At 38.1% G+C, this 26,220-nt stretch overlaps 3 protein-coding genes across 4 annotated transcripts; 2 read left to right on the top strand and 1 right to left on the bottom strand.

The window, feature by feature from the left end:
- Positions 1–636: 636 nt before the first annotated feature.
- On the bottom strand, positions 637–12,832 carry sele (selectin E). Of its 2 annotated transcripts, none has more exons than XM_044361532.1 (12): positions 12,746–12,832; positions 3,825–3,903; positions 3,311–3,715; positions 3,033–3,137; positions 2,736–2,927; positions 2,391–2,582; positions 2,072–2,257; positions 1,747–1,932; positions 1,428–1,634; positions 1,098–1,277; positions 845–977; positions 637–749 (listed from the first exon to the last, which is right to left on the bottom strand). In XM_044361532.1, coding segments are annotated over exons 2-12 (1,848 nt in total). In that variant the 5' UTR covers positions 3,826–3,903; positions 12,746–12,832; the 3' UTR covers positions 637–688. The 2 variants fall into 2 exon arrangements, with proteins under 2 accessions (XP_044217467.1, XP_044217466.1); XM_044361531.1 differs by lacking the exon at positions 12,746–12,832 and adding an exon at positions 4,017–4,147.
- Positions 6,436–7,522, top strand: si:dkey-51e6.1 (uncharacterized protein LOC558617 homolog). Its single transcript, XM_044361533.1, has 3 exons — positions 6,436–6,689; positions 7,060–7,184; positions 7,302–7,522. Exons 1-3 carry the CDS (start codon positions 6,476–6,478, stop codon positions 7,392–7,394), a joined length of 432 nt encoding a protein of 143 aa, XP_044217468.1. The 5' UTR covers positions 6,436–6,475; the 3' UTR covers positions 7,395–7,522.
- Positions 12,410–26,055, top strand: c9h1orf112 (chromosome 9 C1orf112 homolog). Its single transcript, XM_044361530.1, has 25 exons — positions 12,410–12,597; positions 12,770–12,898; positions 14,419–14,458; positions 14,553–14,641; positions 14,898–15,002; positions 15,691–15,831; positions 16,343–16,505; positions 16,812–16,896; positions 17,058–17,196; positions 17,670–17,759; positions 17,875–17,939; positions 18,056–18,204; positions 19,010–19,139; positions 19,298–19,484; positions 20,173–20,255; positions 20,503–20,554; positions 21,395–21,484; positions 22,235–22,420; positions 23,431–23,550; positions 23,634–23,729; positions 23,810–23,923; positions 24,550–24,654; positions 24,755–24,835; positions 24,920–25,066; positions 25,671–26,055. Exons 2-25 carry the CDS (start codon positions 12,803–12,805, stop codon positions 25,878–25,880), a joined length of 2,763 nt encoding a protein of 920 aa, XP_044217465.1. The 5' UTR covers positions 12,410–12,597; positions 12,770–12,802; the 3' UTR covers positions 25,881–26,055.
- The last annotated feature ends 165 nt before the right edge of the window (positions 26,056–26,220 follow it).

The following is a 26,220-nucleotide window of genomic DNA, read 5'->3' as shown; positions in this document are numbered from 1 at the left end:
CATAGTAGTGACACAACAAATGCACACTGCTGCACAGTATACCAGTATATAAATATTTTATTATGTAATATATATTGTTGAACAGACAGCAGATATTAATCATGATAAAGGAAGATACATAAAAATGAATTTTGCCAAAAGTAAATGATGGTTTTAAGTTTTGTTATGAACAAAAAAAATCAACAAAGCAATACAGAAAGAACGGGAAAGTTCTCAACATTTCAAATGCAATAACTATCTACTGAATAAATAGTACATAAATACTGACATCAACCCTGAAATTCACAGTTCAGCAATGACATGGCAATGCACAAAGTTATGTAACATTTACAATAACATGAATAGAGCCACCTTTCCAGCATGTTCATAAAGATATAGAACAATGTGTTCAATTTAAAACTCCCCTTGGGAGGAATCACATGTCAACATTACAGAACAAATCATAGATTAGTTTTGAAGTTCAAGCAAACCTCATTAAATCATCAAATGCAAAGGTCTGAAAAAACATTCCTCTCACCATTGATAGCTCTGACACATTGAGTTTTTCCAGTTAACCATCTAAGTTTCATACTAATGTAAAATAATAGATACTGTTCACATTACTGTGAGTAATGACTCATACAGTTTTGTTTTTTAAAAAAAAGACAATTCTTTTGTCAAATCCTTTGTTGTCCCTGGAGAACATGCTCTATATGAGGCTGTCAACACTGCTTTTGTAGACCTGTGGAGGGGCTTCTATGTCAGAGTTGCTGTAAGAAAAGACAAAAAAAGAAGATGAGCACTGTAATTCAACAAACTTATGTTAAAAAATGTACGATTTAAGAGAGTTGAATGCTTATCTAACCTGTTCAGCTCAAACTTGGTTGCTTTCTGCTTCATTCGTTTCAGGATCCACATAGCCAGAGACAGAGCGGATAATGACAGAGCGCCCCCTCCTGCCACACTAGTGGCAATGGTGGCAATCTGAGATGCAGGAGCTGTGGAAACATCATCAAAGGTGAATTATTTTACTTTTGAGACCAAAACTGGTATTTTAATCTTGTTTTGTATTTAAATCTAATTTTATATACAGTATGAATTTCATTTATTTGTTATACCTTGGCAGCTTGGTTCCTTTCCAGTCCAGTTGCCGTGATGATTGCATGTCAGCAGCTCATGTCCATCTAATGAGTAATCTTGATTGCATGTGAAGGAGCACTGAGAGTTGTATACCAGCTCACTGTTTGAGCAGCTGATCTGACCGTTTTCAGGAGACTTAAGCAGCGGGCATCTTACGGCTGTAGGAAAAAAACAGCAAGAATTTTGATGTTAACCATCACGAATATCTAATTTCAGCAATGTGACAACAGGCCACAGCCTTGAAACCTTTGAGCATCCAAATAAGTAAGAATTACAATAGTGCAGGTGACATGGGTTCACGTGTATACCTGTGCAGGTTGGTGGTGTGGAGGTCCACTGGCCTGAATGTACACACTCCATGCTGAGTGCACCTTGGAGCTCATGGCCTTCATCACAGCTGAAGGTGCAGACTGTACCAGATGCATGAGGGGTCCCAGCAGAAGCAGGTGAAGAAAGAGAAGGGGTGCAGCTGATATAGCCTCTTGTCGGAACCTCAGGAGCGGGACATACTATTGCTGCAAAAAAAGATGAATGAGATGTTATTACATAGTACAAATAGACTGGGAAGTTCTGTAGTAAATAAACAGTGCTGTAAGCACAGATTTATGTTAAGATATGCTACCATACCTTTGCAGGTAGGTATGGCTTCGGTCCACTGTCCGCCCTCAGAACACTGAATAGTTTGCACTCCTTGCAATTCAAAGCCTGCTTCACAGCTGAAGCTGCAGGTTGAGTCTGGCCGCAGTTCAGTTAAAGGCTGGCTGCACTTGGGGATCAGGTGAGCTTCTGCCTCTGGATTTTGGCAAGTGATGGCTAACAAAGAAAAAAAAAGCAAAATACATTAAAAAAAAACACATATATAGTGTGTACTTGTCACAAAGTCACAGAACAAGTGAACGTTTCCTAATCATAAAAAGAGGGTGGTGGGATTACACCTGAAGTGTGCCCTCACCTTCACAGCGAGGCATCTCCTCACTCCACTTAGCTGCTGATGTGCATGTCACCTCGCTCTGTCCCACCAGGTTATAGCCGGGGACACAGCTGAAGCTGCAGGTGTTCCCATAGCTGAACCTCATGTCTGCATCGTCTCCACAGCTGACACTGGCATTCTCTAGGTGGAGAGCAGGGCACCGGACGGCTACAAACCAGAGGAGGAATACAAGAGGTCAGCTGCAGCCTTTAAAAAAAAAAATCCTACAGCTTTTCCTGCATGATTTCAGACTTAAATACAAAACTGTGAAAGGTACATAACATGAAATATGTGCACTTACGAACACAAAGCGGTGCTGAGGCATCCCACTCTCCTGATGCTTCACATTGCAGAGTGTTAGATGGGGAACCAGCAAGTTCATAGCCTTCATCACAGGTAAACACACAGGTGGACTGGTAGCTGGAGGGGCCCAGTGGATCGGAGCACTTCATGGATCCACTTTTTGGATGGGACAGCTTCGGACACTGAACCACTGTGGACAAGAGGCCAATCAAAAACTCATTACAGCAGGGTTCTTCATTGTGATGATAACATTTAGTTGCTCTGAATGTGATCACTTGAAATTGCAGCCACAATGGTCAGTATCACCTTTGTGTGGGTATTAATGCAATAAAACTCAACTCACATTCACATGTAGGAGGCTGCTCTGACCAGGTTTTATTTTCAGTGCATCTCAGGGGTCTCTGCATACTCAGCTGGTATCCTTCCACGCAAGAATAGCTGCACTGGGAATCGTAGGAGTAGTTTCCATACTTAGCAGTGCAATTTACACTTCCGTTATCTGGGTCGGTCACATTGTCTTTGTTACACTTAACAACTGCCAACAGAGAAAACAAGACACAGTTAGATATCAAGTCCTGGCTGTAATTGACTTAAAGTGATATAAACTTTAAACAAGAATACCATCAGTGTATTTTCTTACCTTGCTCACACTTCTCTCCATAAAAGCCTTTATAGCAGTTACACCTGTGGCTGTTAATGGTTTCTACACATTCTCCATAGAGACATGAGTCCTTCTTACAGGCAGCTGGGAAAAGAAGACATACTTCAATTTGGCTTGCATAGAATATAATATTTCTCTGAGCTATGAATTATTTTAAATAGTTAAATCAACAGTTTTCTTGATAATGAACAACAATACAAAAACAAAGGCAGCTAAAATAGGCAGTTTTTGTATACTGATCCCTAACATTTTCTCACCTGTGTAGCACAGAGCGGTCTTGCTTTTCCTACAACTTTCATCGTTCCATTTGCCCGACTCTGTAGGTCTTTGAATGTACATCTCCACACAATCCTCACTTTCCCCTGCATTCGTTGTGCTCTGGGCGTTGTTTGGTTCTCCTTTTGCCCAGTTGGTTGCTTCTGGTGTCAGAGTCTTGTTGGTGCCCACCCAGGTCCAGACATTATCTTTCTTGCGGATCCCAATCCAGTAGTGGCCTTTTTTCTTGGGCAGCCAGCTGCTGAGATGCTTGATCTCCCCCTGGTTCTGGATGGCCACCATGTGTGTGTAGTGATTCATGCACCAGTCTCTTGCTTCTGTCCAATTCATGGTGTTGCTGGAGTAGTGGTACGACCAGCCTTCTACACTAGTCAACATGCACAGCACTGAAGATGTAGGACAGAGATGCATGTTAGATGGTGGAGCAATAAGGATGAATTAAATAAGTAAAAAAAAAATGCTGGGAGTGGTAATGGTTCCATTTGATTTACATACTTGAGAAAAGAATGGCCAAACTGATCCATGAGGCAGAGTGGTTCGATCCACGGGTCTGAAGTAATCCAAAGCAGAACTCCTGTGAGAATAAAACAAAAAAAAAAGAAGATAAATTAAGGTAAATCTATAGATGCATCACTGACCACAGGCAAACAATGAAGACATTTTCTCTGAGCAAACCTCAACACTTACCATTTTAAGTGGTGTGTGATATCCAACAGAAGTATTATAGTATGGCTTTAGTCTCAGCACATCTAAGGATAAGATGATTCTGGGTTTTGAAATCAGGGCTGCCCACTTTTATGCACCTCACCAGCTATTTTCCTGGAAGTCATCTACAAGTGGACTTTTCAGTGGAATTCCCCACTCCCCTCCCTCAACTGTCCCATCCCACCGGAGGCCTTGGAAACTTTCCCTACCTCCTTTGTACTTACTTGCTATGAGGAAAAAAATTCCCTTTGTTTTAAACAGAGTTCTCTGTTAATATTATTGTCATTATTATTGTCAATAGGCACTTTTACACAAGTATCTTCACCTAAGTAAAATTTTGAGGCACTTGAGTATTTCTATTTTATGTTGCTTTATACTTTAATCCACTGCATTTCAGAGGGTCATTTTTCAGATTTTATTTTACATCCCAAACATATGATGAATGAATTCATAAAATATATATAATATAAATCATGTAATAATATTACACATGGAAAGTGCCCATTCTACCTAATAAGTAGTTTGCATATTTAGGTACATTTTGCTGCTATACTTTGCTTTTTGCTTGCTGCTTGCACTTTTTTTGTCAATGCAGGACTTTTACTTGTAATGGAGTATTTTAAATTGTTGTATCAGCACCTTCCCTTAAGGAAAGGATTGAAATAATTGCCTACAAAATGTGCTAATGTAATGTGTGTAAAACATGGCACATTAGAACACTGTAACAAAATAAAATAAACTGCACAACATAAAAAACGTTTCCTTATCTTACCCTATGTATGAAGTGAAAGGCGACTGAGAAGGAAATTGCCTGTTTTGGAAACTGTGAAATCCTGTGAGCTAATAAGGAAGAGTGTGTCTGAGAGATATTTACAGTCCCAAAGATAATCCCACAGTTTCCTTTTATTTGGATTTAAACATTTTAGATATTGCTCACCAAATGACAGCAAAGAGTGTTATCAGCACTAATGATAAAACAATGTAAAACAACATGGACCAGTTTAGACTTCATGAGTGTGCATGATGATTCATTAGGTTAGAAGTAGTACAAAGAATGCCAACAGAAAATCTATAGACTGAAACACACTTTTCACAGTTAAAAAAAAGACATGTCCTGTATCACGTGTCTTATATTTTATATATTATTATCTTATATCAAGGTATTATTGTATATTTATGTTTGTAGTAGATTGTAAGCAAAGCCCCATGGTGGAAAGCATGAAATGAAATAACGATAATTGTAAAAAAAAGAAAAGAAAAAAAAGCTCCAGACACTCTCAAAACCGGATGCTCTCTTCTTTTGTACTTCTCAAAAGAAGGGAAAAAAACAATGCACTGGCAGTTAACAAACATTTTACTGGTATCTTTTTTATGAGCGTCCAGGGACAGGAAATATGTGGTGCAGGAGCAGAAGCAGAGGCGCCTGTTGACTGCCTGTGTTACTAGATGTGACAGTTCATATCCTTCTTTTCTGACCTGAGGCACAGGATAGTAACCGCTGTTGCTTGACACCTCTTAACCTACACCCCTTCCCCTGACAAACAATATGAACTCTTGAATTAACTCATACAAAACAAGTCCCAAAGGAAAAACTCACTTTCAGCTTTGTTTGGATATTCTTAACAGGAAGCCCATTTAACTTTGTTTCAGGGGTTCAACATCTGACTAAACATAAAAAAAAAATCACTTTATGTAAGTAATTTTACTACAACTACATTATTATTACTATTACTGTTATAAACTACTATGTGTGTCCGTAATAATAAATCTCCTACTGAATTTTGATTGAACTTTGTGTCTAATATTATGAAGGAATATATCATCAATTCAACATATAAATACAGAAAACATCTCAGGACATGATCACTTCACTGTCTTATTTGCTGTGAGCAGCAGCAGGAAACCCCTCCCTGAGGAGAGGCTTGCAACTGTCTCTTGAACTTCTGAGTGTTTTGGCGCCTAATTAAAAGCTGAAGGAGCTGGATGACTGGATAATGAGACCATCCAAATAGCCAGAGGTTCAAGCACCTCCAACAAAAAAGACATCCATCCTGCTGAAGTGTCCTTGAGCAAAAAAGCTACATCCCTACCATATCCATCCCTGCACCTCTGACCTCCCTGACGGACACTAGAGGAAAATCTTCTCTGGCCACAGGAAGATACAAATTAAAGATAAAATGAAAACAATCTGCAGAGAAAACTGGTCTCTTCCCTTGCTATGAAGTAGGTTGGTTGATGTAAACGGCCCTTAACTGATGCTAATCTACGGTGGTTGCACGATTTCTTGGTTTTGAAGGCTGTAATTCAAGCACTTCCATCTTGCTGCCATTTGGGGTCGCTAGTGCGAGCTTGCCTTATCCAGTATGGCTGCAGAGCGTCTGTCCCTTTAAGGAAATAAACGTACTCGGCCAAATAAGGCATTCGTATGGTATGAGCACACCATGTTGTCTACCGTCGGAAGACCTCTGAGCATTTTGAGAGTGTCCGGTGCTTGGTGCAAAGTGACAGTCGCGATGGCAGACGCTCTGACTAAAATCCCAGATGTGGAGATTGATCCTGAGGGAACCTTTAAGTACATACTGGTCAGAGTGAAAGTAAAAGATGGCGATGTTCATAAAGACATTGTCCGGGGCACAAAAAGTGCACAGTACCACAGTAAGTTCATGAATGTAGTTTGCTGCTGAGCGTCAAGTGCGTCAGTTCAGCTCGAGATATAACACGCAACACAGATGATGATGATTATTATTGCAGCGGCATATGTCTAATTTGACCCATTATAGTGTTCTTAGAGTGCAACGTGCAAACGTGCACTGTGCATAAATCCCGGTGACAGTGCACACACCACGGACAGCAACAGTTTGCCAATATTTACAAACTGGCAAAAAATGGAGGCATCAGCTGCAGGAGATGAAATGATGCCACAGTAATTTGTTAAATTTGATCATTGCTGTTATTTGCCTTTCCTGTAACTAGTGAAACCAGATTGTATTTTTTCATTAATGGACATTTTTTGAATTATTTACAGATCATATTTTTGAGAAGGTCAGTCCAGCTATGGAGGCTTTGGGAATGGAGTGCAAATGCCTTGGAGGAGGGAAGATAGAGCACAACAGCCAAGCGAAAAAAATAAGAGTGTTTGGAGAATCAACTGTGAGTTCATTTGATTGCAAATGTTTTAATGTGGATTGGATACCAAGTTTTTACTTCTGTGCATACTGGATAATATTTTAATATGTGAATGTCTTTTGCTTTCTCTGTTATTTTCAGGGCTTTGGTAAAGCAGACCATTCTGTGTCTGCAGAGAAGTTGAAGAGTGCCTTCAGTGACTATGAGGTCACCTGCAGTGACGACACTAAATAGATCATACACCTGCATCTCATTTCAAATGTCCGCTGAATTGTATTCGTTTCAATATGATCACCACTAATTAATGCTATCACCCCTCTGTACAACTTGTATTTAATTCAATAACACCATTCTGCGTTTCACTGCTTGCTGTTTTTTATTCTCTGATGGCACAAAAACAATTTTTTGAAAAAAATATTTGCACGTATTTGCAGATGTTATCATTTTCAGTCTCGTAAAAAGTGGTTTAAATGTAAGCATAATCCCCTTAAAAATACGATGACTTCTTCTCACTTTCACTCGTTGTTTGATTCACTTCATCAGAAATGGAGACAGTGTGCCAAGCGTAAAATCCATACAGGAAGGGGGGCGTGAGGGCAGTTGGAATAACAAACATATCCTGTTGCTCACAGGGAAAGTTTTATGTTTTAAAAAAAAAAAACAGATAAGGGGTGCTTTGACGTGTCAACACGGATATACACTTGAATTTCTGTGTAATGCTAAAAAATGATAAGCATTGCAAAAGAAAAACCAGGAAAAAGAAATGCTGACAAGAATAACGAAAGCAAATATAGAGTGGAATAAAATAGCCTGATATGAGTCAGACGGAAATAATTACATGCCTGATCCGTTTGTTACTTTACTTTCACCTCTATTTTCAGCTTTCAAGGGTTTTCTCCAGTTTGATGATAAACTTGCTTTAGCAGGTATAATGTGTACTGTGCAGCATCTTAGTTTAGTTTGTTAGTGCATACAAACATTTGCTAATTAGCACTAAACACAAAGTGCAGCTGAGGCTTATGGGGATGTCATTAGTTTTGCAGACATTTGTTCATAAATCAGAGTATTGGACATATTGATAATTTGACCTGATGGCACTAGGTGAAAAGTTAAGGATTCACCAAAGTTCTTACAATTCATTCTCAGGAGGACAGAAATATCTGTAGCAAATTTCATAGTTATCCATTCAATAGTTGGTGACACATTTCACTAAAAACCAAAAACCCTATGGTGGTGCTAGAGGAAAAGTCAGGAGATTACTGAAGTCAGGAGGAAGTGTGAACAAAATTTCATGAGTTCCTTTCATGAACCATGTTATTAAGCATCAGTTTGGAAACTGCAAAGCCCACCAGAAAACAATTCACACTGGATGCTCCTAATATTTTGAACAGTTTCGTTGCTATTATCATATACAGTAATACAGAAATAAGAAACCTAAAATTCTTACGTGTGTTTTCAACAAGTGATGATACATGAGTACACAAAGTATTTACTTTTTTTCCTGTGAGATTGCAATGTCTATCTCAATGGAGTCTACATCCTCTTCTCCAGGGTTTTCCCACATGAGGTAGACTGGGTTTTTAAAAGGTATGTGTACTCCAGCAGTGGAGCCATTCCTGTCTTTTTTGCTTATGACTCATTGGTAAGTTATAGAGAAGCCATTTACAGGAAAAGTGACACACAACTCTGCCAAATGTATGAACAGAATTAGCTACTGTTGACATACCGGAGAAACCTCCATTCAAAAGAATCATCCTCCCTTTCACCCTAAAGCCGGTGCCAGTTTCCTGTTAACAGATAACCTATCCATTATCCGCAAACAGGGAGGTCAGCCTGAGAGGAAGAAATAACTGCATTAGACTCACTCGTCTCTGTGGAAAACACATGTGCTCCAGTTAAGAGTCTAATGAGTTTTCTCATAAGAAATAGTCTTGACCATAATGGAATCCTTATCAGTCTGTGTGGTTAAAGGGAAACATGATGTAATTTAGTAGGAAGCCTTCATCATAATTTGACATAACATTTTCTTGAATTTAGATTCAGTTACCCTGGAATGTTGTGTATTACTTTTGGAGTACTTACCAGTAATGTTCACTTATATTGTAAAAAAAAAAGAAATTATTATTTTTTATGAGCTTTTCAGATGATAGATTAGGTTGACTTTATTCTCTGATTTCTCTAAAAAAATGTCTTACACCAAAAGCATACTCTCTGGTTCAGACATTCATGGTTTCAGATAGAACAATGGTGTCATGATGATGGAGAAGCTAGTATAGTCCACAATTTCTTCAAGTATCTGTGTTGAAGTGCACTTCAACACAATCAATAGAGCTGCTGCCCTTTGACCTCCTTGTGGAAAAGGCAAGTGAAAAAAAATATTTGAGAAGTAATAAAAAAAACAAAACAAAACAAAAAAACCCCATCAGAAACATACTTTCTATCATCTTGCAATAACCACTACTAAGAATAACTACTGTAATCGACAGGATTTTTTTTCCCTATAACGTATTTATTAGCTTTAAGTTTAGGCCACACTAGTATGATATAATTAACTAAAGAAATCTATTATTAATTATTTTAATTATAGAATTATTAATTGCATCATAATTATCAGCTCTGCATGGGATGTGATCATCCTGATTCAGTGGTACGGGAAACTGTCACATATACATTCTGGTATTTATCTCCAAATGTAAGCACAATGCAAGCGGTGCTGCAATATACTGTATCTGAAAAGAGATAAGCATCAGTGTCGAGTTGTGTTTCCTAAACAAGAAGTTAGCCCCTTCCTATAGCGATAGCACCTAACATCTAAAGCTGCCAGGAAACTGAACCGGAGACAAAAGGCGTGATGGTTTACGTCACAGTTCAAGATCTTATCAGAGAAACAATAGCTCACTGATTTTATAGGGCAATCAAGTCAGAGCCAACAGAACTTCCAGATTCCTTCCCAATAACTTTAACACAATGTAAAAGTTCTTATACATCTCAAATATTTTCTATGAGGTATACCGTCTGGGTAACAAAGTAAAGGAAAAACCCACATAGTGTCTTAGTAAGGTGTCGGGCCACCATGTGCTGCTAGAACAGCTTCAAAGGGTCTTGGCATTGATTCTACAGTCTCTGAACTCTTCTGGAGGGATGAACATAATTCTTCCAAAAGATATTCCCTCATTTGGTGTTTTGATGATAGTGGTGGAGAGCGTTGTCTAACATGTCGGTCCTAAATCTCCCATAGGTTTTGTATTGGGTTGAGATCTGATGACTGAAGGCCATAGCATTATTTACATCATTTTCATACTCAAACCATTCAGTGAACCCTCGTGCCCTGTTGATGAGAACACTGTCATCCTGGAAGAGACCACTCCCATCAGGATAGAAATGTTTCATCATAGGATAAGACTAGATGATGACTCAGAACAACAACAAGAGACCCTTCCCTCTAAGAGGACAAGTGGACCCAAACTATGCCAGCAAGATGTCCCCCACAGCATAACAGAGCCACCAGATCCCCCAAGCATTCAGCATTATATATATAAAATAATTAAGAATTAATGAGGTCGCTGTCTTCTTGGGAACCTTCATTGCAGCAGAATTTTTTTGTAGCCTTCCCCAGATCTGTGCCTCAACTCAATCCTGTCTCTGAGCACTGCAGGCAGTTCCTTCAACCTCATGGCTTGATTTTTGCTCTGATATGCATTGTCAGCTGTGAGACCATATATAGACAGGTGTGTGCCTTTCCAAATCAATGTCCAATCAATTGAATTTACCACAGGTGGAATCCAATCAAGCTGTAGAAAAATCTCAAAGATGATCAAGAGAAATGGAAGGCACCTGGGCTAAATTTCAAGTGTAATAGAAAAGGGTCTGAATACTTATGTCAATGTGATATTTCAGTTTTTCCTTTTTAATCAATTTGCAAAAAATTCTAAAATTTTGTTTTTGCTTTATTTTGTCATTATGGGGTATTGCGTGTAGATTGATGAGGGAAAAAATGAGTTTAAATGATTTTAGCATAATGCTGCGACATAAAATGTGAAAAAAGTGAAGGGATCTGAATACTTTCTGAATGCACTGTATAAAAACATATATAAATATATACACACATATACATATGTATGTCCAGTTATATCAAGTTACAAAGTATGTAACTAGAATATATTGATTTTCATTATCATATTTCCCATGATGTGCCTCAGTAGATTTTGTCACCAGATCACAATGTATAAGTAGCCTGAAGTGGAATTTCTCAAACCAAGATAATGTGTTTTGCCCAGTTTGATAGGATGGAGACTGCTACCTCCCTAGATGTAGGGCTGTATGTATCCTAAAAGCCATCTTTCCTTCTTTATATGGTCATGTAAGCTTGATATGTTGTCATAAATTCATCTAATATCATTATTTTAATCACAATATATAACCAAATATGTCTGTTGTCTATTCTTGCTGCATTGGCTTTTTAATTCCTGTAAAAGCATAATTGTTTATGCTAATTAATTAGTTGAAGTCTGGCTTTATAATTATTATTATGCTCTGTTAAATTCTTGCATTCGTCAAGAAGTTTACCTTTTTACTTCTCATTCTGGCCATTTTGAAGCCCAGTATAAGATATAATATATCACAAGTACGTGTAACATAAGTCTGACATATCCTGTGACATTATTCTATGGATCTTTAGGTTTCTTTTTTCAATGCAGACAACTTGACCAATAATTTTTTGGGTGTTTTGACTGTATAAATCCAGATGTGTGAAGGTTTAACAGTTCACATCTGCCTTTGAGCTTATGGATTCATCATACATACAGCTGTTTAAGTAATATTCTGACAGCAGCGTTTCTTAGTGTGAATCTACCCTAAAATTCTATCATATTTCTATATCATGTTTCATTATGTGATGTCCATTTTGTAAGGGTTATGAAATTTACACTTAGGACAAGGGACAAATAATAAAATAAAAATAAATAGAAACACTCCCCTTTTTCACAGTAAATGAAAATGTCTTTAAAATATTCACTTATATTTGCATTATTTGAAGATTGGAGGTTTTCGAGGCTTCACTTCACCCATGACATGTAATAATCTTTTCATGTGTATTAATCTATTTATATTTCAGCTTTCATTTGATCCCCATAGTTTCATGGTGACAGTTGTTATTTTCAGCGCTTTGCAGTCATTCAGCCCTGTGATTGGTTTAACTCTTTGCAGAAGAACGTTTTCAACCAATCAGACTGAGAGCAGATGAGCAAACGTAGTCAGAACGTCACATCCGACTCAAACAATGGCGCGCGGAATATCTGTTCAACTGTTTGCTCTTTACGTTACTTTTCGGTGTTTGTAGTTCGCAAAACTGCAGATGTAGAGGTTGGGAGAAACCAACTCGTAGGGATGTTTGTATGATTTCATACCACGAAACAGAAGATAACGGCTCACATTCATGGTAAGAAGCAGTGAGTGTAGCAAACACATTAAAACACGGTAGTCTCAGTTGAACTTTGACTAGCGAGGCGCCTCCTCTCTAAACAGTAATGTTAAACGAGAAACGAAAGTATGTCGAAGCTAAACTTAGTGATGAAGGAGTGACTCACTTGATATTAATGTCGTTTGGACAGCTGCGGTGACCTCCGCCGGCGCCTGTTGTCATCATGTCCCAAACCAACACCTCTCTCCTGGACGAGGTGGTGCAGTGGAGTCAGGAAACCTGCCGCCAGGAGCTCAAGTCTGTCCTGCCGAAACTTGCCATATCCTCTCAAACATAACTTAATTCATTCCTTTGAAGTAATTGCTCATACAGATGGGTACAGTCCGGCTTTGCAAAGTTTTGAAATATTTGAGAAAGCATGGAAAAAGTGATCTGAAAACAAATACCTATGACATTGTCTTTTTAATGATGGATGCCTGTTACTATGAATCATATAGAATATGTCTGCAACTAATGATTCATTGTCTTCATCTATTTGTCTGTCATCAGTTAAGTTATTTTTATAATTAATGACCATCAAATATTTCCATCACTATTCAAGGTAGGTGTACCTTCCGTGAAAAGCTGTGTTCAACTTGCTTGAAAACAGGATGAACAAATAGGCCTATGTTGCATTCTTTTGCTCTTCCGTTTTTCGTGTGAATCAAAAAGAAATGGAAAATCCACATGCTTTTCTTGTTTTTGTTTTCAAATTGGCAATTTAAACAAAAATGAAACCAAATCAGGAAACAACTTTTCATTTTCATTTTCAGATTTTATTGTTATATCTATATTATCTGCCCCTACTGCATCTCTACAAAAACATTGTCAATTTCTATGCTTTCTATAGGATGGATGGATTGATGGATGGATAGATGGATAGCCGCTGGAACATGATTTCTATCTATCTATGGCTATAGCAAGCATAGCCATTGACAATGTTTTTGAAGAGAGATGCAGTAGGGGCACATAATGTAGATATAACATTAAAAGCGAAAAACAAGTTGTTTTCTGGTTTTGGTTTCATTGGAAAAGCACATAGATTTCTGTTTTGTTTTTATTTGTTTTTTTTAAATTCACACAAAAAACGGAAAAACAAAATAATGCATTGTATATTTGTTTATCCTGTTATCAAACAAGTTGAACACAGTTTTGGACAGAAGGCACACGTACCCTTCAACAATTCAACAGTTGCTTGTTTCTCCACATCTTCACATTTGAGAGGGTGGAAACAGTGAATGTTTGGCAATTTTGCTTAGTGTATATGTATTATTTACAGATGTATAATATAGTGGTTACTGTAGGCTTCACCTCATACAACACTTATGTATAATTGTACATATTGTGTTATTTTTATTATTCTAGGATGCCTAACAATATCAGACAAAGGGACTGCCAATGAAAACAAGCCCTTTGGCTAACTCAGGTACATTAACATTTGGTAAATGTTGATTAATGTACATTGTCCCTTTTCAAATAAAATAAATTGAATTAATAGTGGAACCAGTGAATGTTTGGCATCATAAATTACATTAGAGTTGTTCTATCAGTCAGCAATAATATTAGACACCAACCAAACTGTTGTAACCCTCTCAAAATGATAAGATAAAGTCCAATTTAAGTAGTGTATTTCCTTAGTGACAGAAGTTAAACCTGTTTTCCTCATGCCAATTTTTTATTATTACTACTACTATTATTGCAGTCCAGACATTAGTGGCAGGTTAGCAAATGTAGAACAATAACTTTATTACAGTGGAAAAGATGTGCTGCAGTGCTGTGGTTTCCCTTGACTGTTTGAACTCTTTGCATCATAAGTCAGAAAGTTGGGATGATCATATACGTAAGTTTCTTTATTGCACAATTTGTAATTTCATGCCTTTAGTACAATTTATGATCTAACTATGAACTGTCTCAAAAACGCAACATCCCAATAGGTATCTTGAAGATAATCACAGACATGTTCCTCCCTCATATTGGTTTGTCAGACCTAGAAGATGAGTGCTTCTCCAAGATCTTACCAAAGGTAAACAATGCATTTTGTCTTCATATTAGTTGGCACTGTTGTCTGATGGGGATGCCATTTCTTTAAACTTGCTCATTTGCTGGAACTGGTAGACACCCTGAATCCCTTTTACTTTAGGTGGTGTTATTTTTTTTAATTAGGCCTGCTGAATCTTTGCCATGTGAAGGATTTGTTTTCTTGTGAATTACTGCTTCATTAACATCTTCCTTCAAAAGTGTATTGATGTGTCTTTGTGATCTGTCACAAATGTCTGCAGGCAGTGACAATGTTTGACAGCATGATGAAAGAAATCTTGGTTCAAGTCGGGGGGCTGTCCAGTCAAAACACAGAACTGTGTGCTTTACTGAGGAATATTCTGCAGGTAATATTATGCGTTTGGTCATGCGTGTGCATGTATGTATCTGTCTACAGCTAATCTTGCGTACTACTACTGAAAAACCTATTTTATAACACCATTCCTTATGGGCCTATTGTAAAGCTTAGACTTTCGTCTTTTCAGCAGTCCTCACCATTTTACAATATGCATTACCACATAGCAAAAGGCGTTTCTGGCAATCAGCTGGGCTAAAAACAAGGCTAACCTAGTCTGTTGCAGGCCACATTTTCGCCTTTGTTGTGGCTCAACAACATTTCAGTGACATCCACAGAAATGTTTAGTCTCATCTTGAAACAGAATATCTTCTGATTAATTCCATACCCAATATGTTATGATCCACTAAAGTTAGGCATGACATGAATAATTCCCTGTTTCTGTTATCTTCGCCGCCGTAGATCTGACAGAGGTCTGCACTCTACTGAGTGCAATCCTCTAATTATTATTATTATTGTTATTTTTAATTATTATTGTGGCTGATTTAGTTGTTACATTGCAATGCTGCATATTTCAAAATGATAAAATGAGTACTTTATACATTTATTCTGTGTATGATATGTATATACACACACACACAAACATATATATATAATATATATATAATGTTTAGTATAAAAACATTGTTCTCACTCCATGCTTACATAATATGTTGACAGGATCTCACTGTGTGTTTCAGTCGATGATGCAGATAATTGATGCACTATCCATTTGTGTCCGTCACGTTGGCACATTTGAGGAGACCCCTGACCTGGTTGCTATCCGCTCCTTACCGACTTGTATCCTGAAAGTTCTGAGAGATACCTTTCAGCACTGCAAGGTCGGTCTGTTCAGGTCACCAGTGGCTGTGACAAGTGCATTTTAACTCTGTATTGCATGGTTTTCATGCAATATAGTATGTTTTATCCTAAATTGTGCTGTGTAGTAATACATAAATTATGGCTAAATATTTTGATAGGTGGTTGGGTAATGATTATTAATCATTATTAATAATACAATTATCTTGTTTATTATTTATCAGAATTATTTGATAAAGATAATTATATTATTATCCACCATAGATGAGCCAAGGACAGTAAGGTTTACTGATTAATTAGAATAATTGTGAGTAAAATAAAAGAATATAAACATTATTTAGATCTATCCTTAAGTGGTGCAAGATTTGCGTATTGTCAGCATTTTTATCTTTCTTGTTATTACCACTTTCTGTTCCTGTCAAACAAGCAGCAAACTGATCTGCTCCTTGTAAAAAGTCGGGGTGTTCTGTTGGCAATCTATAAAAAAAAAAAAAAGAAAGAAAATGTTTAACCACACGTACATGTTGTCTGCAGGAGAGTGAGGTGGTTTACTGTGGCCGTCTATCCCTGGTGGCTGACCTGCTGCAGGGACTCTTTAAGGAGGCCTACTCCCTCCAGAAGGGCCTGTTGGAGCTGCTGGACAGGATCTCTCTGGACAGCAGTGCTTCAGAGGAGGAAGTCTCTGACGTTGTTACAGGTGTGTGTTTACATTATGTGTAAACCCCCTGGTTTCAGCTGCCATGCTCTTTGTTATTTGAGTTCAAGTAGTTTAAGACACATCTGGGTCACACACTGAGTAATGATAGAGCTAAGATAAACAAAAAGCACATATGCAGTGCCTGTGGTGTGTGCAGATGTGCCTAAGTGAGCACGTGCACTAGCTTGTACAGGTTTCACTAGCAGGCCCATTGCACGAGGACTGAACATGGCTGTTCTAGTATGTTACGTATGTATAAATGCAATCTTCAATTCACTAAAACTATATATGTTTTATCTATGTCAGTAATTCACAGCCTCCTGGATATCTGCTCTGTGATCTCTAACCTGGACATAGCACTGCATGCAAACACATGGAAGTTCCTCATCAAGTCAGTACCACAAACACTCATGTTGATATTTTTTTTTAATGCCATATTGTCTGTCATATTAAATAAGTTAATTTGTTTCAAGTGTTTAGTAGGATACATTTCATAGTTAATGAATTTGGTTACTGACTGACTGATTTTAAACATTGCTTACTCTTGTTCAGACAGAGTCTGAAGTACCAGTCATTGGTGGAGGAACATCTGCATCACGGTGATATCAGCAACAGCCTGTGTGACAACCTGTTGGCCTCCTTCCACAGCGCCGTGGAGTTGGCTGAACAGATTAAACATGCTGATCTGCAGGTAGGAAAGCCATGTGAATGCTTGCTTGGCATTTCTCAACAAACACTTGGTAATTTAAAAAAAAAAGAAAAAAACAACTTGTCAGCAGCTCTCAACAGGTGCAGGAGTATTGAACATGCATTTGTTGCATATCTTACCTAAGTTATACTTTCCTATGAAATCTGTAATATTTTTTTATTTATTTTTGAGTATGATCTTTTGCACTTATATATCAGTATATCAAATGTAAATGCAGGGACCTAAATACAGTACAATGTATTTTTGTCTTTACTGACCTGACAACCAACCTGAGTCACCACAATGGTGCATTTTTCTGTGTCAGTTATTGTTAATTGTATCCTAAATGATCGATATTTCCTGTGTTATACCCCTTTGTACTTATTCAGAAGTGACTTGTGTTTTTAAGCAAAGGTTAATAGTAGACTTGATCTTTGTCACCTTTTCGTGTTCATGCTCTTATGTTCTTTTTATAGGAGGCAACACAAAGCCCAGAATACAAGCTGTTCCAGAAAACTGCAAAGATGTGCAGATTTTTTGCCAACACTTTGGTCCATTACATAAAGGTACTGAAAAACAGGGTCTTCTTGCAACCATCCTCACTCTAATACACTTTTAAATCTCTGCACCACAATACAAAGTAGTAGAACTTACATTCCATCATATTCCTCCTTTTAACAGGAATTCAAATTTTTTCTGACAAAGTACTGTAGCTGCTTTCATCAACTCTACATCCAGATCATCAGGTACATGTGGTTTGGCTTTAGTTTTAAGAAGCAAATTTAGATCACAACGTATCTTTTGAGTTAACAATATTGAGAAGTGTGGAAACTTACATTCTGACGTGTGTGATGTCTTTTAGTAAATTCCCTCCCAGCTTGAGTGCGCCAACGCTGCCCTCGACTCTGTCCGAAGAGCTGAACGTGGCGGCTCTGGTCCCCATGGATGCCCTCCTGATCCAGCTGTTGCCTTTAAGGCCTTTTGCTGAAGTTGTCCTCCAGCAGGACCTGCGTGAGTTTGAAGTTTGTCCTTAGTTTGCCCTTTTTTCCAGGTACTTTTGCAGAGTTAATAGAGGATTTCCTGTTTTCCTCTTGTTATGGAGACATTATTTATATATTTTCTCAATAATTAGCTGTGTGCCAATTTCATTCCACATGCAAATACTATAAATTATACAAAATGTACTTATGTTGCACTGTGTAATATCTGCCCTGGGACTACAGATGAAAATTTTCTTTTAAGTCTGGCACATTTAATTACAGTAAAGTGTACACCCTGTCAAATAAACTGATAAATATACCACACACAAAAATGGAGTGAGTGTCAGTTATACTTAATTTCTCCTTTGTGAGAGTACTGTGATTCCACAACTCAGGATATTGGCCAAAACTAAGTCCTGATCTGATGATGGTGATCTCTTTTCTTTTCTAACTTAAAAATCTCTGTTTTCACTGTTAAGAACTGGTCGGGATCATTCTTCTATGTAAAGTAACAGGCCTAAACTACGCATTGCATCTTAAGTATAAGTGGAGATGTTCGCTCCCTGTGTTCTATTTTAGGCCCATGGAAATATAAATGATTTTGTTCTTGAAGCTTTACAAAATTGTGTGAGTGAAAAAGACACTATTAATCATGTTTGGACAATGATGTTTAATAAGGTCAGCAATGGCACTGATACCACACACCACATCACAAACACGCTACAGTAAGCAGTTTGGGCTCTCAAACTGTCCTGCCATACACAACTTGAGGGCCCTTGAGGATACACAGTTGCTGACTCTAATCTGTTACTCAAAAGAACATTTTCTGTACACAGGGTTAAGTCCTGAGCATGTGCTTCCTCAGTGCCTTTTGTTGGTGAGCGTCCTGAGTCAGCTTGCCTCCCAACCAGAAGAGGTTCTGCAGCTTTGGTACACTGGCAGCCAATTCTCAGAAGAGACACCTAGGTAATAAAAGGGGTTTTTGGTTGTCAACTGAAATATTTTGAATCATACACAAGTTGGAAGCTGACAGGAGCATTGTATCAGCAGTATTAACTTTCTTTTTAACACTGGCTTTATGTCTAAAATGCATCTAAACTTCTCTCCATACTCTCTGTCTCCAGGCGTCCTCTCTATCAGGCCATTTTCACTAGTTTTCGGTGTTGCTATACTGAGCGTAAAGTACCAGTGTTGTTGCCAGGGGTGATGATGAAGGGTCAGGCCCAGGTCCAAGTGACTCTGCACCACCATGTCTGTGTGCAGCTCTGCGCCAGTGTGGCTGCGCTTCCTCCAGTGTACTTTCCCGTGCTGGTGAGCTCTACACACACACACACACACACACACACGATGTGCCTTCTGTCAATTTTTTCATGAGTTTCACTCAAACCTGATCTACCTTCAAACTCATCTGTAAATGGGTGCTTGCCATAAGTTTGACTTTATCACTTTGTGGGTTACTTTTCTAATGATAACTGGTGTTTTCTTGGTCAAAGGTATTTTACGAGACAGACTGATGTGTTGGCAGGAGATATTGTTGAGTGATATTGGCTTATTACAGATACTGCATGTCAATATTGGTCTTGCTATTCAAAAATGTTCACCGATTCTGTCAACTTTAATAAAAAAAAAAAGTTGATTGACTGTAAAAATAATAATAAACAAATTTGAGGGCTCCTTGCCAAAAATATTTGTCATGTGATAATGCCGAGAACAAATATTGGCCAATATGTGGTCTTCAGATTCCCTTTTTGCCTTTCAACATGCAGCCAACATTGGCTGAAAAAAACCTTAATTTGTTTATTTTGGATATCTTTATTACATTCCTGTAGTGTTTGGGTGTGGGATTTCCCTTCATTCAATGCAAAGGATTCTTTCACTTTCATATTTTCTGTTTTTGTCTAATTTCTTTTAACCTTGCTTTTTATGCCTCCCTCGTTTATGTCTGTTACATCCTTTCTCATGTTTCTGATCTCCCCACCCCTTTATCTCTTCTCTTCAGGAGTGTTGTTTGGCCGATGCTGTACTGCAGGCTGATACTCAGACAGCTGTACTGGCAACAGATGTGTGGTGCTTTGCAGCACGGTGAGAATGAGGAGTAATGCTGAAGTTTTCACCATTAATCATGTCTAACAGTGGATTTTACTTTAATAGTACGAGCATTCAACATTTTTAATGCTATAATTTACAGGCGTATTCACATATATTGTTTGCATTACTGTGCATCTGTATTTTGATCAGGGCATCTCTATTTGAAACAGTTTTCTGTGAACTATCAACTGTTTTGGCACTCAATATGTCATACTGCTGATTTTCTCATTTCTGTTTATAGGTATGGAACAGCAGAACTTTGTCTACATCATGTCCTCCTCATTGCTAAGCTGGTGTGTATAGACAAGGAAAATAATTTAATACAGAAACCATCACGACACCGACACCAGAAATTTGCTGGCTGTAGCTACTCAAATGTGAAGATTTGATGCTTTACATGATACATGATAATTAACTGGATATCTTTGGATTTCCAACTATTGATCAGACAAAACAAGACATTTGAAGACATCATCTTTGACTCTGGGAAATTATAACAGGCATTTTTCTCAATTTTATGACATTTTATAGACAACAATTAATCATCAGATTAATTGATAATGAAAATAAGCCCTAGGTGATACATAAACTGTATTTTGTGTTCATGTTTTATTTCCATTTAAGGGAGAGAGACGACACAAGAAATGTCTCTGTAAAACCCATTTTAAGACATGAATGATGAAGTAGAGCTTTACATTGTAGTCTTATATTATACACAGTTTATAGGATCGCTTCTGAAATTTTACTTCTTACCATCTTGGATGGACATCACAAGGCCATGGATGTGTCTCCATGTCTATGACCTCTTACTGAGCACTCTAAAATAACTCTACATCCCTTAATCTCTCTCTGTAGGGTTATGGATTAGTATGGGGTGCTGACTGTTTTCTGTGGCACCCCAACAGAGGTGACAATTGGTGGTGTTGGACCATGGGGACTGACTAACTTTTCGCATTGCGTCATAATGTCATCAGATTTAGTCGGATCCCACACATTTCCATGTTTGTCCCCCTGCCTCAGTTCTTCACCTTCCTTCTATCCTGATGTCCTGGTGATTTAACTCCTCCTGAGCCTCGACGCTGACACTCACACTGTCCCTCACCTCCTCTCTGCTTCTCCCTCTTCTCCTTCAGGTGAAATCTTGCACCACAGAGTGTTATCAGTTGTCCCACCTGGGCATGCTACTCAGACGCATGGTTTTCCTTATGACGCCGAATCACCAGGTTAGAAATGACACAAAAATTTTCATGAACTCATCGTCATTGTCTTATATATCTAACAACTTTGTGTCAGAATTCACATAAATACAGAATACACACAGTTACCACCATCACATTTGACAGTGCAGTGAATATTTGTTAACATTTGAAAGACCAAATAAAATGTAAGCTAAAGAAAGCTTTTGAAGAGTGATGAACAATGGAAATTATGTGGACGTTGTAGAAAAATCTAATGTCCAAGACTGTTGCCACGAAAGTTCTTTGTCCTTTCATCACTAATGGAGAGACTCAGAATTGAATTGTGACAGTGTGTAGCGCATGTTTTTATTTTATTTTATTAGTTCATTTATCTGTTTGGTTGACTGGGACCATACAGATAAAAATAAATTACAACAAATGTGATGTATAGAGGGTGTCCAGTTGAAGCCACTAAGTAGCCAGCGTCCCTGGTTAGACTTTTAAATCCAGGTTAAAACAGCCAAACAAAATAATTCATTAGAAAAATTAAAATCATGACATTATAGTATTATATACAGTCATTTTTACATTCAACATACTGTATATGTTCTCTACCAATCCATGCAAAACCACAGGTTTACATTGATAGCTCTGAGAGTTCTTGTTTCTGGTTTTGGTTGATGCTTGTTGATTGTGTATGTTAAATTAAAAAAAGACTAGAATAATCTAAACAAGGTAATAGCTTTTCAATAAAGTTATATACCATACATCAGAAGTGTTTGTTTTTTTTTCCAGATGGAGCTGGTGGAACGTTTCCTCCCATGTGAGGTGGAAAACCTTCCAGTATGGCGTCATGTCCTCCTCAGAGCTCTTTCACATGATGCCCGTCACCGTGTAGAGACCGACATTATTGCCCTTACTCAAAAAGTTCTAACCGACTGGCAGAACGGAGGGTACAAACTGGGCCAAGTGGACAAAGTGGTGAGGACGACCTCTGACCCTGAGTAATCTGCACTAGTCAGTGATTTTTACCTCCACTTAGCATAAATTAGCCTTGGCTTAATGTCTGCTTTGAACTCAAGTGACAACACCGTGACTAGGAAAAGACAAAACAAGCAATTCCAAAATTCCTAAGAGAAAATGGAGATGGCCTCGTACTCATTCGTGTAATTTCTGCATAGACGTTTTTTTTTTTGGACACAAGGGTAAATACCATTAATTTCCATTTACTGGAATACATGAAGAGAAAGGCGGAACAAACATCACGTGCAAGGCTGCAGCATATGTCCTTGCATGCACTGAAGGGAAAGTTAATAACAATTCATAACCACAAGTGATGTTAAGTGTAAGATAAGCTTGTTCCCTTGGGAGAGAACAGACAGATAAGATTGTTTTAAATGACCTCTCTCCTTTGTTTGTCTTTGACCACTCAGGGCTTATTGAAGTGAGAGCCAAAATCTTCTCCAATAGTATTACTGTTGTAACAGATTTATTGTCCCTTTGATGTAACATGGATGTTCTCATTATTTCACAGGTTTTATGCCTTAAAGCATAGTATAGGTGTTACTTAATGCACTAAATCTCATTACTTTGCAGGCATTTTTAAATTAAAACTACCAGATGGACGAGGTTTGATATAACACAATACCCATCTTGCACTTCATGCAGGATAAAAAACATTATTGGCAAAAACAGAATGGCTCAGATCAAGTGGAAATTTAGCATTTAGTGTCTACAAGTTCATGTGAAGGTGGATTTTTTTCATGGTAAATAAATGTGTCCTTTCATTAGGTGTCCTTTTCATAATTCTTAAAATAACTCCTTCTTAAAGGAAAAACAGTCTTCTGCCTCAGGGTCATATTGGCCAGCTGCTATACTTGTGTACTTTCCAGAATTCCAGCCAAGTCAACAATGCCAGGAAGAAGGATGGATACATTTGATTTAGAAAATATTCACAAGTGTTATATTTACGAAGTCCCTCTTGTCTCTAGAACGTGGTGCTGTTATCCCTCCTAGTGGTGGTTCGAGGGAAATCATCTCCTGAGGAACAGTGCATGTTGTCTGCAATGAGGATAGTCACGCAGCTCTGGTTACGAATGAGTCCAGACCAGGTGAGATCCATACACACACACACACACAGGTGTAGTGTGAATGCATGGCTGTGATTATTATCCCTGTAACCTGTCACCCTCAGGTGCAGACCCACCCTGTGCTCCAGTGTACCCTGCAGCTGCTCCTGTCTATATCAGCTGTTTTAGTGAAAAACATCGAACCTCAAGTCATTTGTCAGGTATGCTGTTAGTTTCACAGTTCACAATAAATACACAAAGATTGTAGAATACCTCTGTTGACTGTTGTTGTGTGTCCCAGGCTCTGTCGTGTGTGGATGCTCTGGTGTCTCAGAAGTGTGCAGATCAGCTGCTGTTGGCTGCTCTGGAGTTCCTTGCTTCTCTGGGGACGATCTCGGTCCCTCCTGACAGCCAGGTACTGAAACCAAATGGTCACTAAAGAGGATTTTTACTTCCCTAGCCTCTTGCACTACTGACTAATGGTCTATTGAGGAAAATTGTTTTCCTGATGTCTGATGACCCACAAGTGTGTAAAAAACAAAACACGTTACGTTCTAAAGCTCAAATAAATGCCCACATCTCAGCACAACCCTATGGGAAAGTGCCACATTGCTGGATTTGGTGTGAGTGCAGCCTTACATGTAACCTAGGTGTATGAACAGTACTGAAACAAAGTTTACTTTGTTTCACCATCATATTACAATTATTAATCTTACATAGTCACAAACAGATACATTACCTCATTGCTATGCATCCTGCAAACAGCTGTGTTTAACAAAGCAAAATAGTATTGAATATAAGTTGCGTCTTTCTTTCACTCGCACACACTAGCCAAGATTTTACAATGTTAGGCAGTGGCGCTCATGGGAAATGCTTACTTTGGGTATTTTCAACATCTGATGTGCATTTGTCAACATTTTTACATTTTATAAACTAAATGAATAAAATTGAATTATCAGTAAGTGTTTTCACTGAATTCTGAAGTGTACAGTGGAAATAAAATATCTATTTTCCTTCTTGTTCAACTGTTTGATCCCACAGAGTCAAATTCTGCCAAGACTGAGTAGCCTGTTTGGAGTTCTGCTGGCTGACAAGTCCTGGCTGCTGAATCAGCACGCCCTGGAGGCATTTTCTCAGTTTGCAGAGGTGTGGCTAGAACTTCATAGGTATTGCTAATGTTACACCCATAGCCCTATGAACTGTTGATATATTAACATAAACTTATTGTGTCCTTTTGGCATTTAAGATAACAAACCATGAAGAGGTAATCTCCCAGAGTTTGTGTGTAGAGGAAACCAAGACCAAAGTGGTGAATTATCTGAGCAAGGTAAGAGATGCCAACACATTGTAATGAAGGTTTATCTAAGATAAAACAGAAGAATGTGAACAAGTCCATGTTTTTTTTTTGTAGACTGTTCTTCCACAGGAAGATGTCAAGTCACGGCTAGAGAGGCTCAAGCTGGAAATGCCGGTTATTGAGCAACACAATGAAAGGCTGGAAAAAAACAAAGCAAATGTTTCCAACAAACCAGCGGCTGAAGTGGTTGCTGATTCGGAGGTAAGTAGTGTCCCTGCTTCACATTTATACTGTCCAAGCTGGTGAGTATGACTGTGTTCACCACATGAACAGGAGGGAGGGTATATGGCATCATATGAAGCAGGGAATTCTGGAGGATGATTATATTGATCATTATTTTATATCATTTGATTTGATAGTTAACAGTGAAGAAATCACTTAAAAAGTAAAAAAAAGGAATAAAAAAGGGATAACATGATTGAAGTCCCTGGCCACAAACCAGACATCATGGTTTCCAGTGGGGTTGAAATTGTGCTTTTTGGTTGGAACCCCACTTTTGGTCGGTGGTTTCTATTGCCCAAATATACTGTATATTATAGTAAATAGTATTTCCCTAAGCTCAGTCTAAACTTCCCCTAACAGTATCAAGAGTTCTATAAAGTATTTATTTATTTCATTTAGTGTATTTATTTAACAAAATACTTCAGTAAAAACTTAGTTAATCCTATTTCTCCTGCTCAGCATGTCAAATTTTTATTTGTACAAGACATGTCTCATGTGATGTGAAATACAATCATGTTATGTAAGCAAGAATTTGATTCATGAAAAGATTGATATTTTTCTCCCTGTTATTATTCCTCCTCAGCCATACCCTAAGAGAGCTCGGCAGGAGACTAGTGCAGAAGAGGAGTACAGCCGCTACATCCAGACAGCTGAGAGTGCTTTGAAAGCCCTTCAGGCTCTCACTGAGGGCAAAGCCAAAACTACTGAACCACCTCCACAGTGGCTGGAACCCAGACTACAGGAGCTGCAGACCCTTATAACCCACATCAGAGTAGCCAGCCAAACAACCTAACCTTGTTTTGTAGCCCAGATTATTTACTTTATGTGTAGAAAAACTATTTAATCACAGTCTGGGTCTGTGAAAGTATGTATACCCTTTACTGCTGCTGAGAATAGTTCCTCTTCACTTTTTAAAACTATTGTCAGTTTTGATTGATGTTTTTCATTAAATGTGTTTTGAATACAAAGTATTGTGTATTTGTTTTCATTTAGCAGTAAGTCATTTGGGAATATTCATACATTCATACAAAGATATTGCTGTATTTAGCAAGTGGATGCTTTTCTGTTTGTTTGGTAAAAAGATTCCCCTGAATAGTTGCTGTCTGTAGCCCTAAACAACTGCAATTACTCCA

The sequence above is a fragment of the Thunnus albacares genome, chromosome 9 (assembly GCF_914725855.1).
Source record: "Thunnus albacares chromosome 9, fThuAlb1.1, whole genome shotgun sequence".
Taxonomy (NCBI): domain Eukaryota; kingdom Metazoa; phylum Chordata; class Actinopteri; order Scombriformes; family Scombridae; genus Thunnus; species Thunnus albacares.
This window is presented reverse-complemented; position numbering and strand designations above follow the sequence as displayed.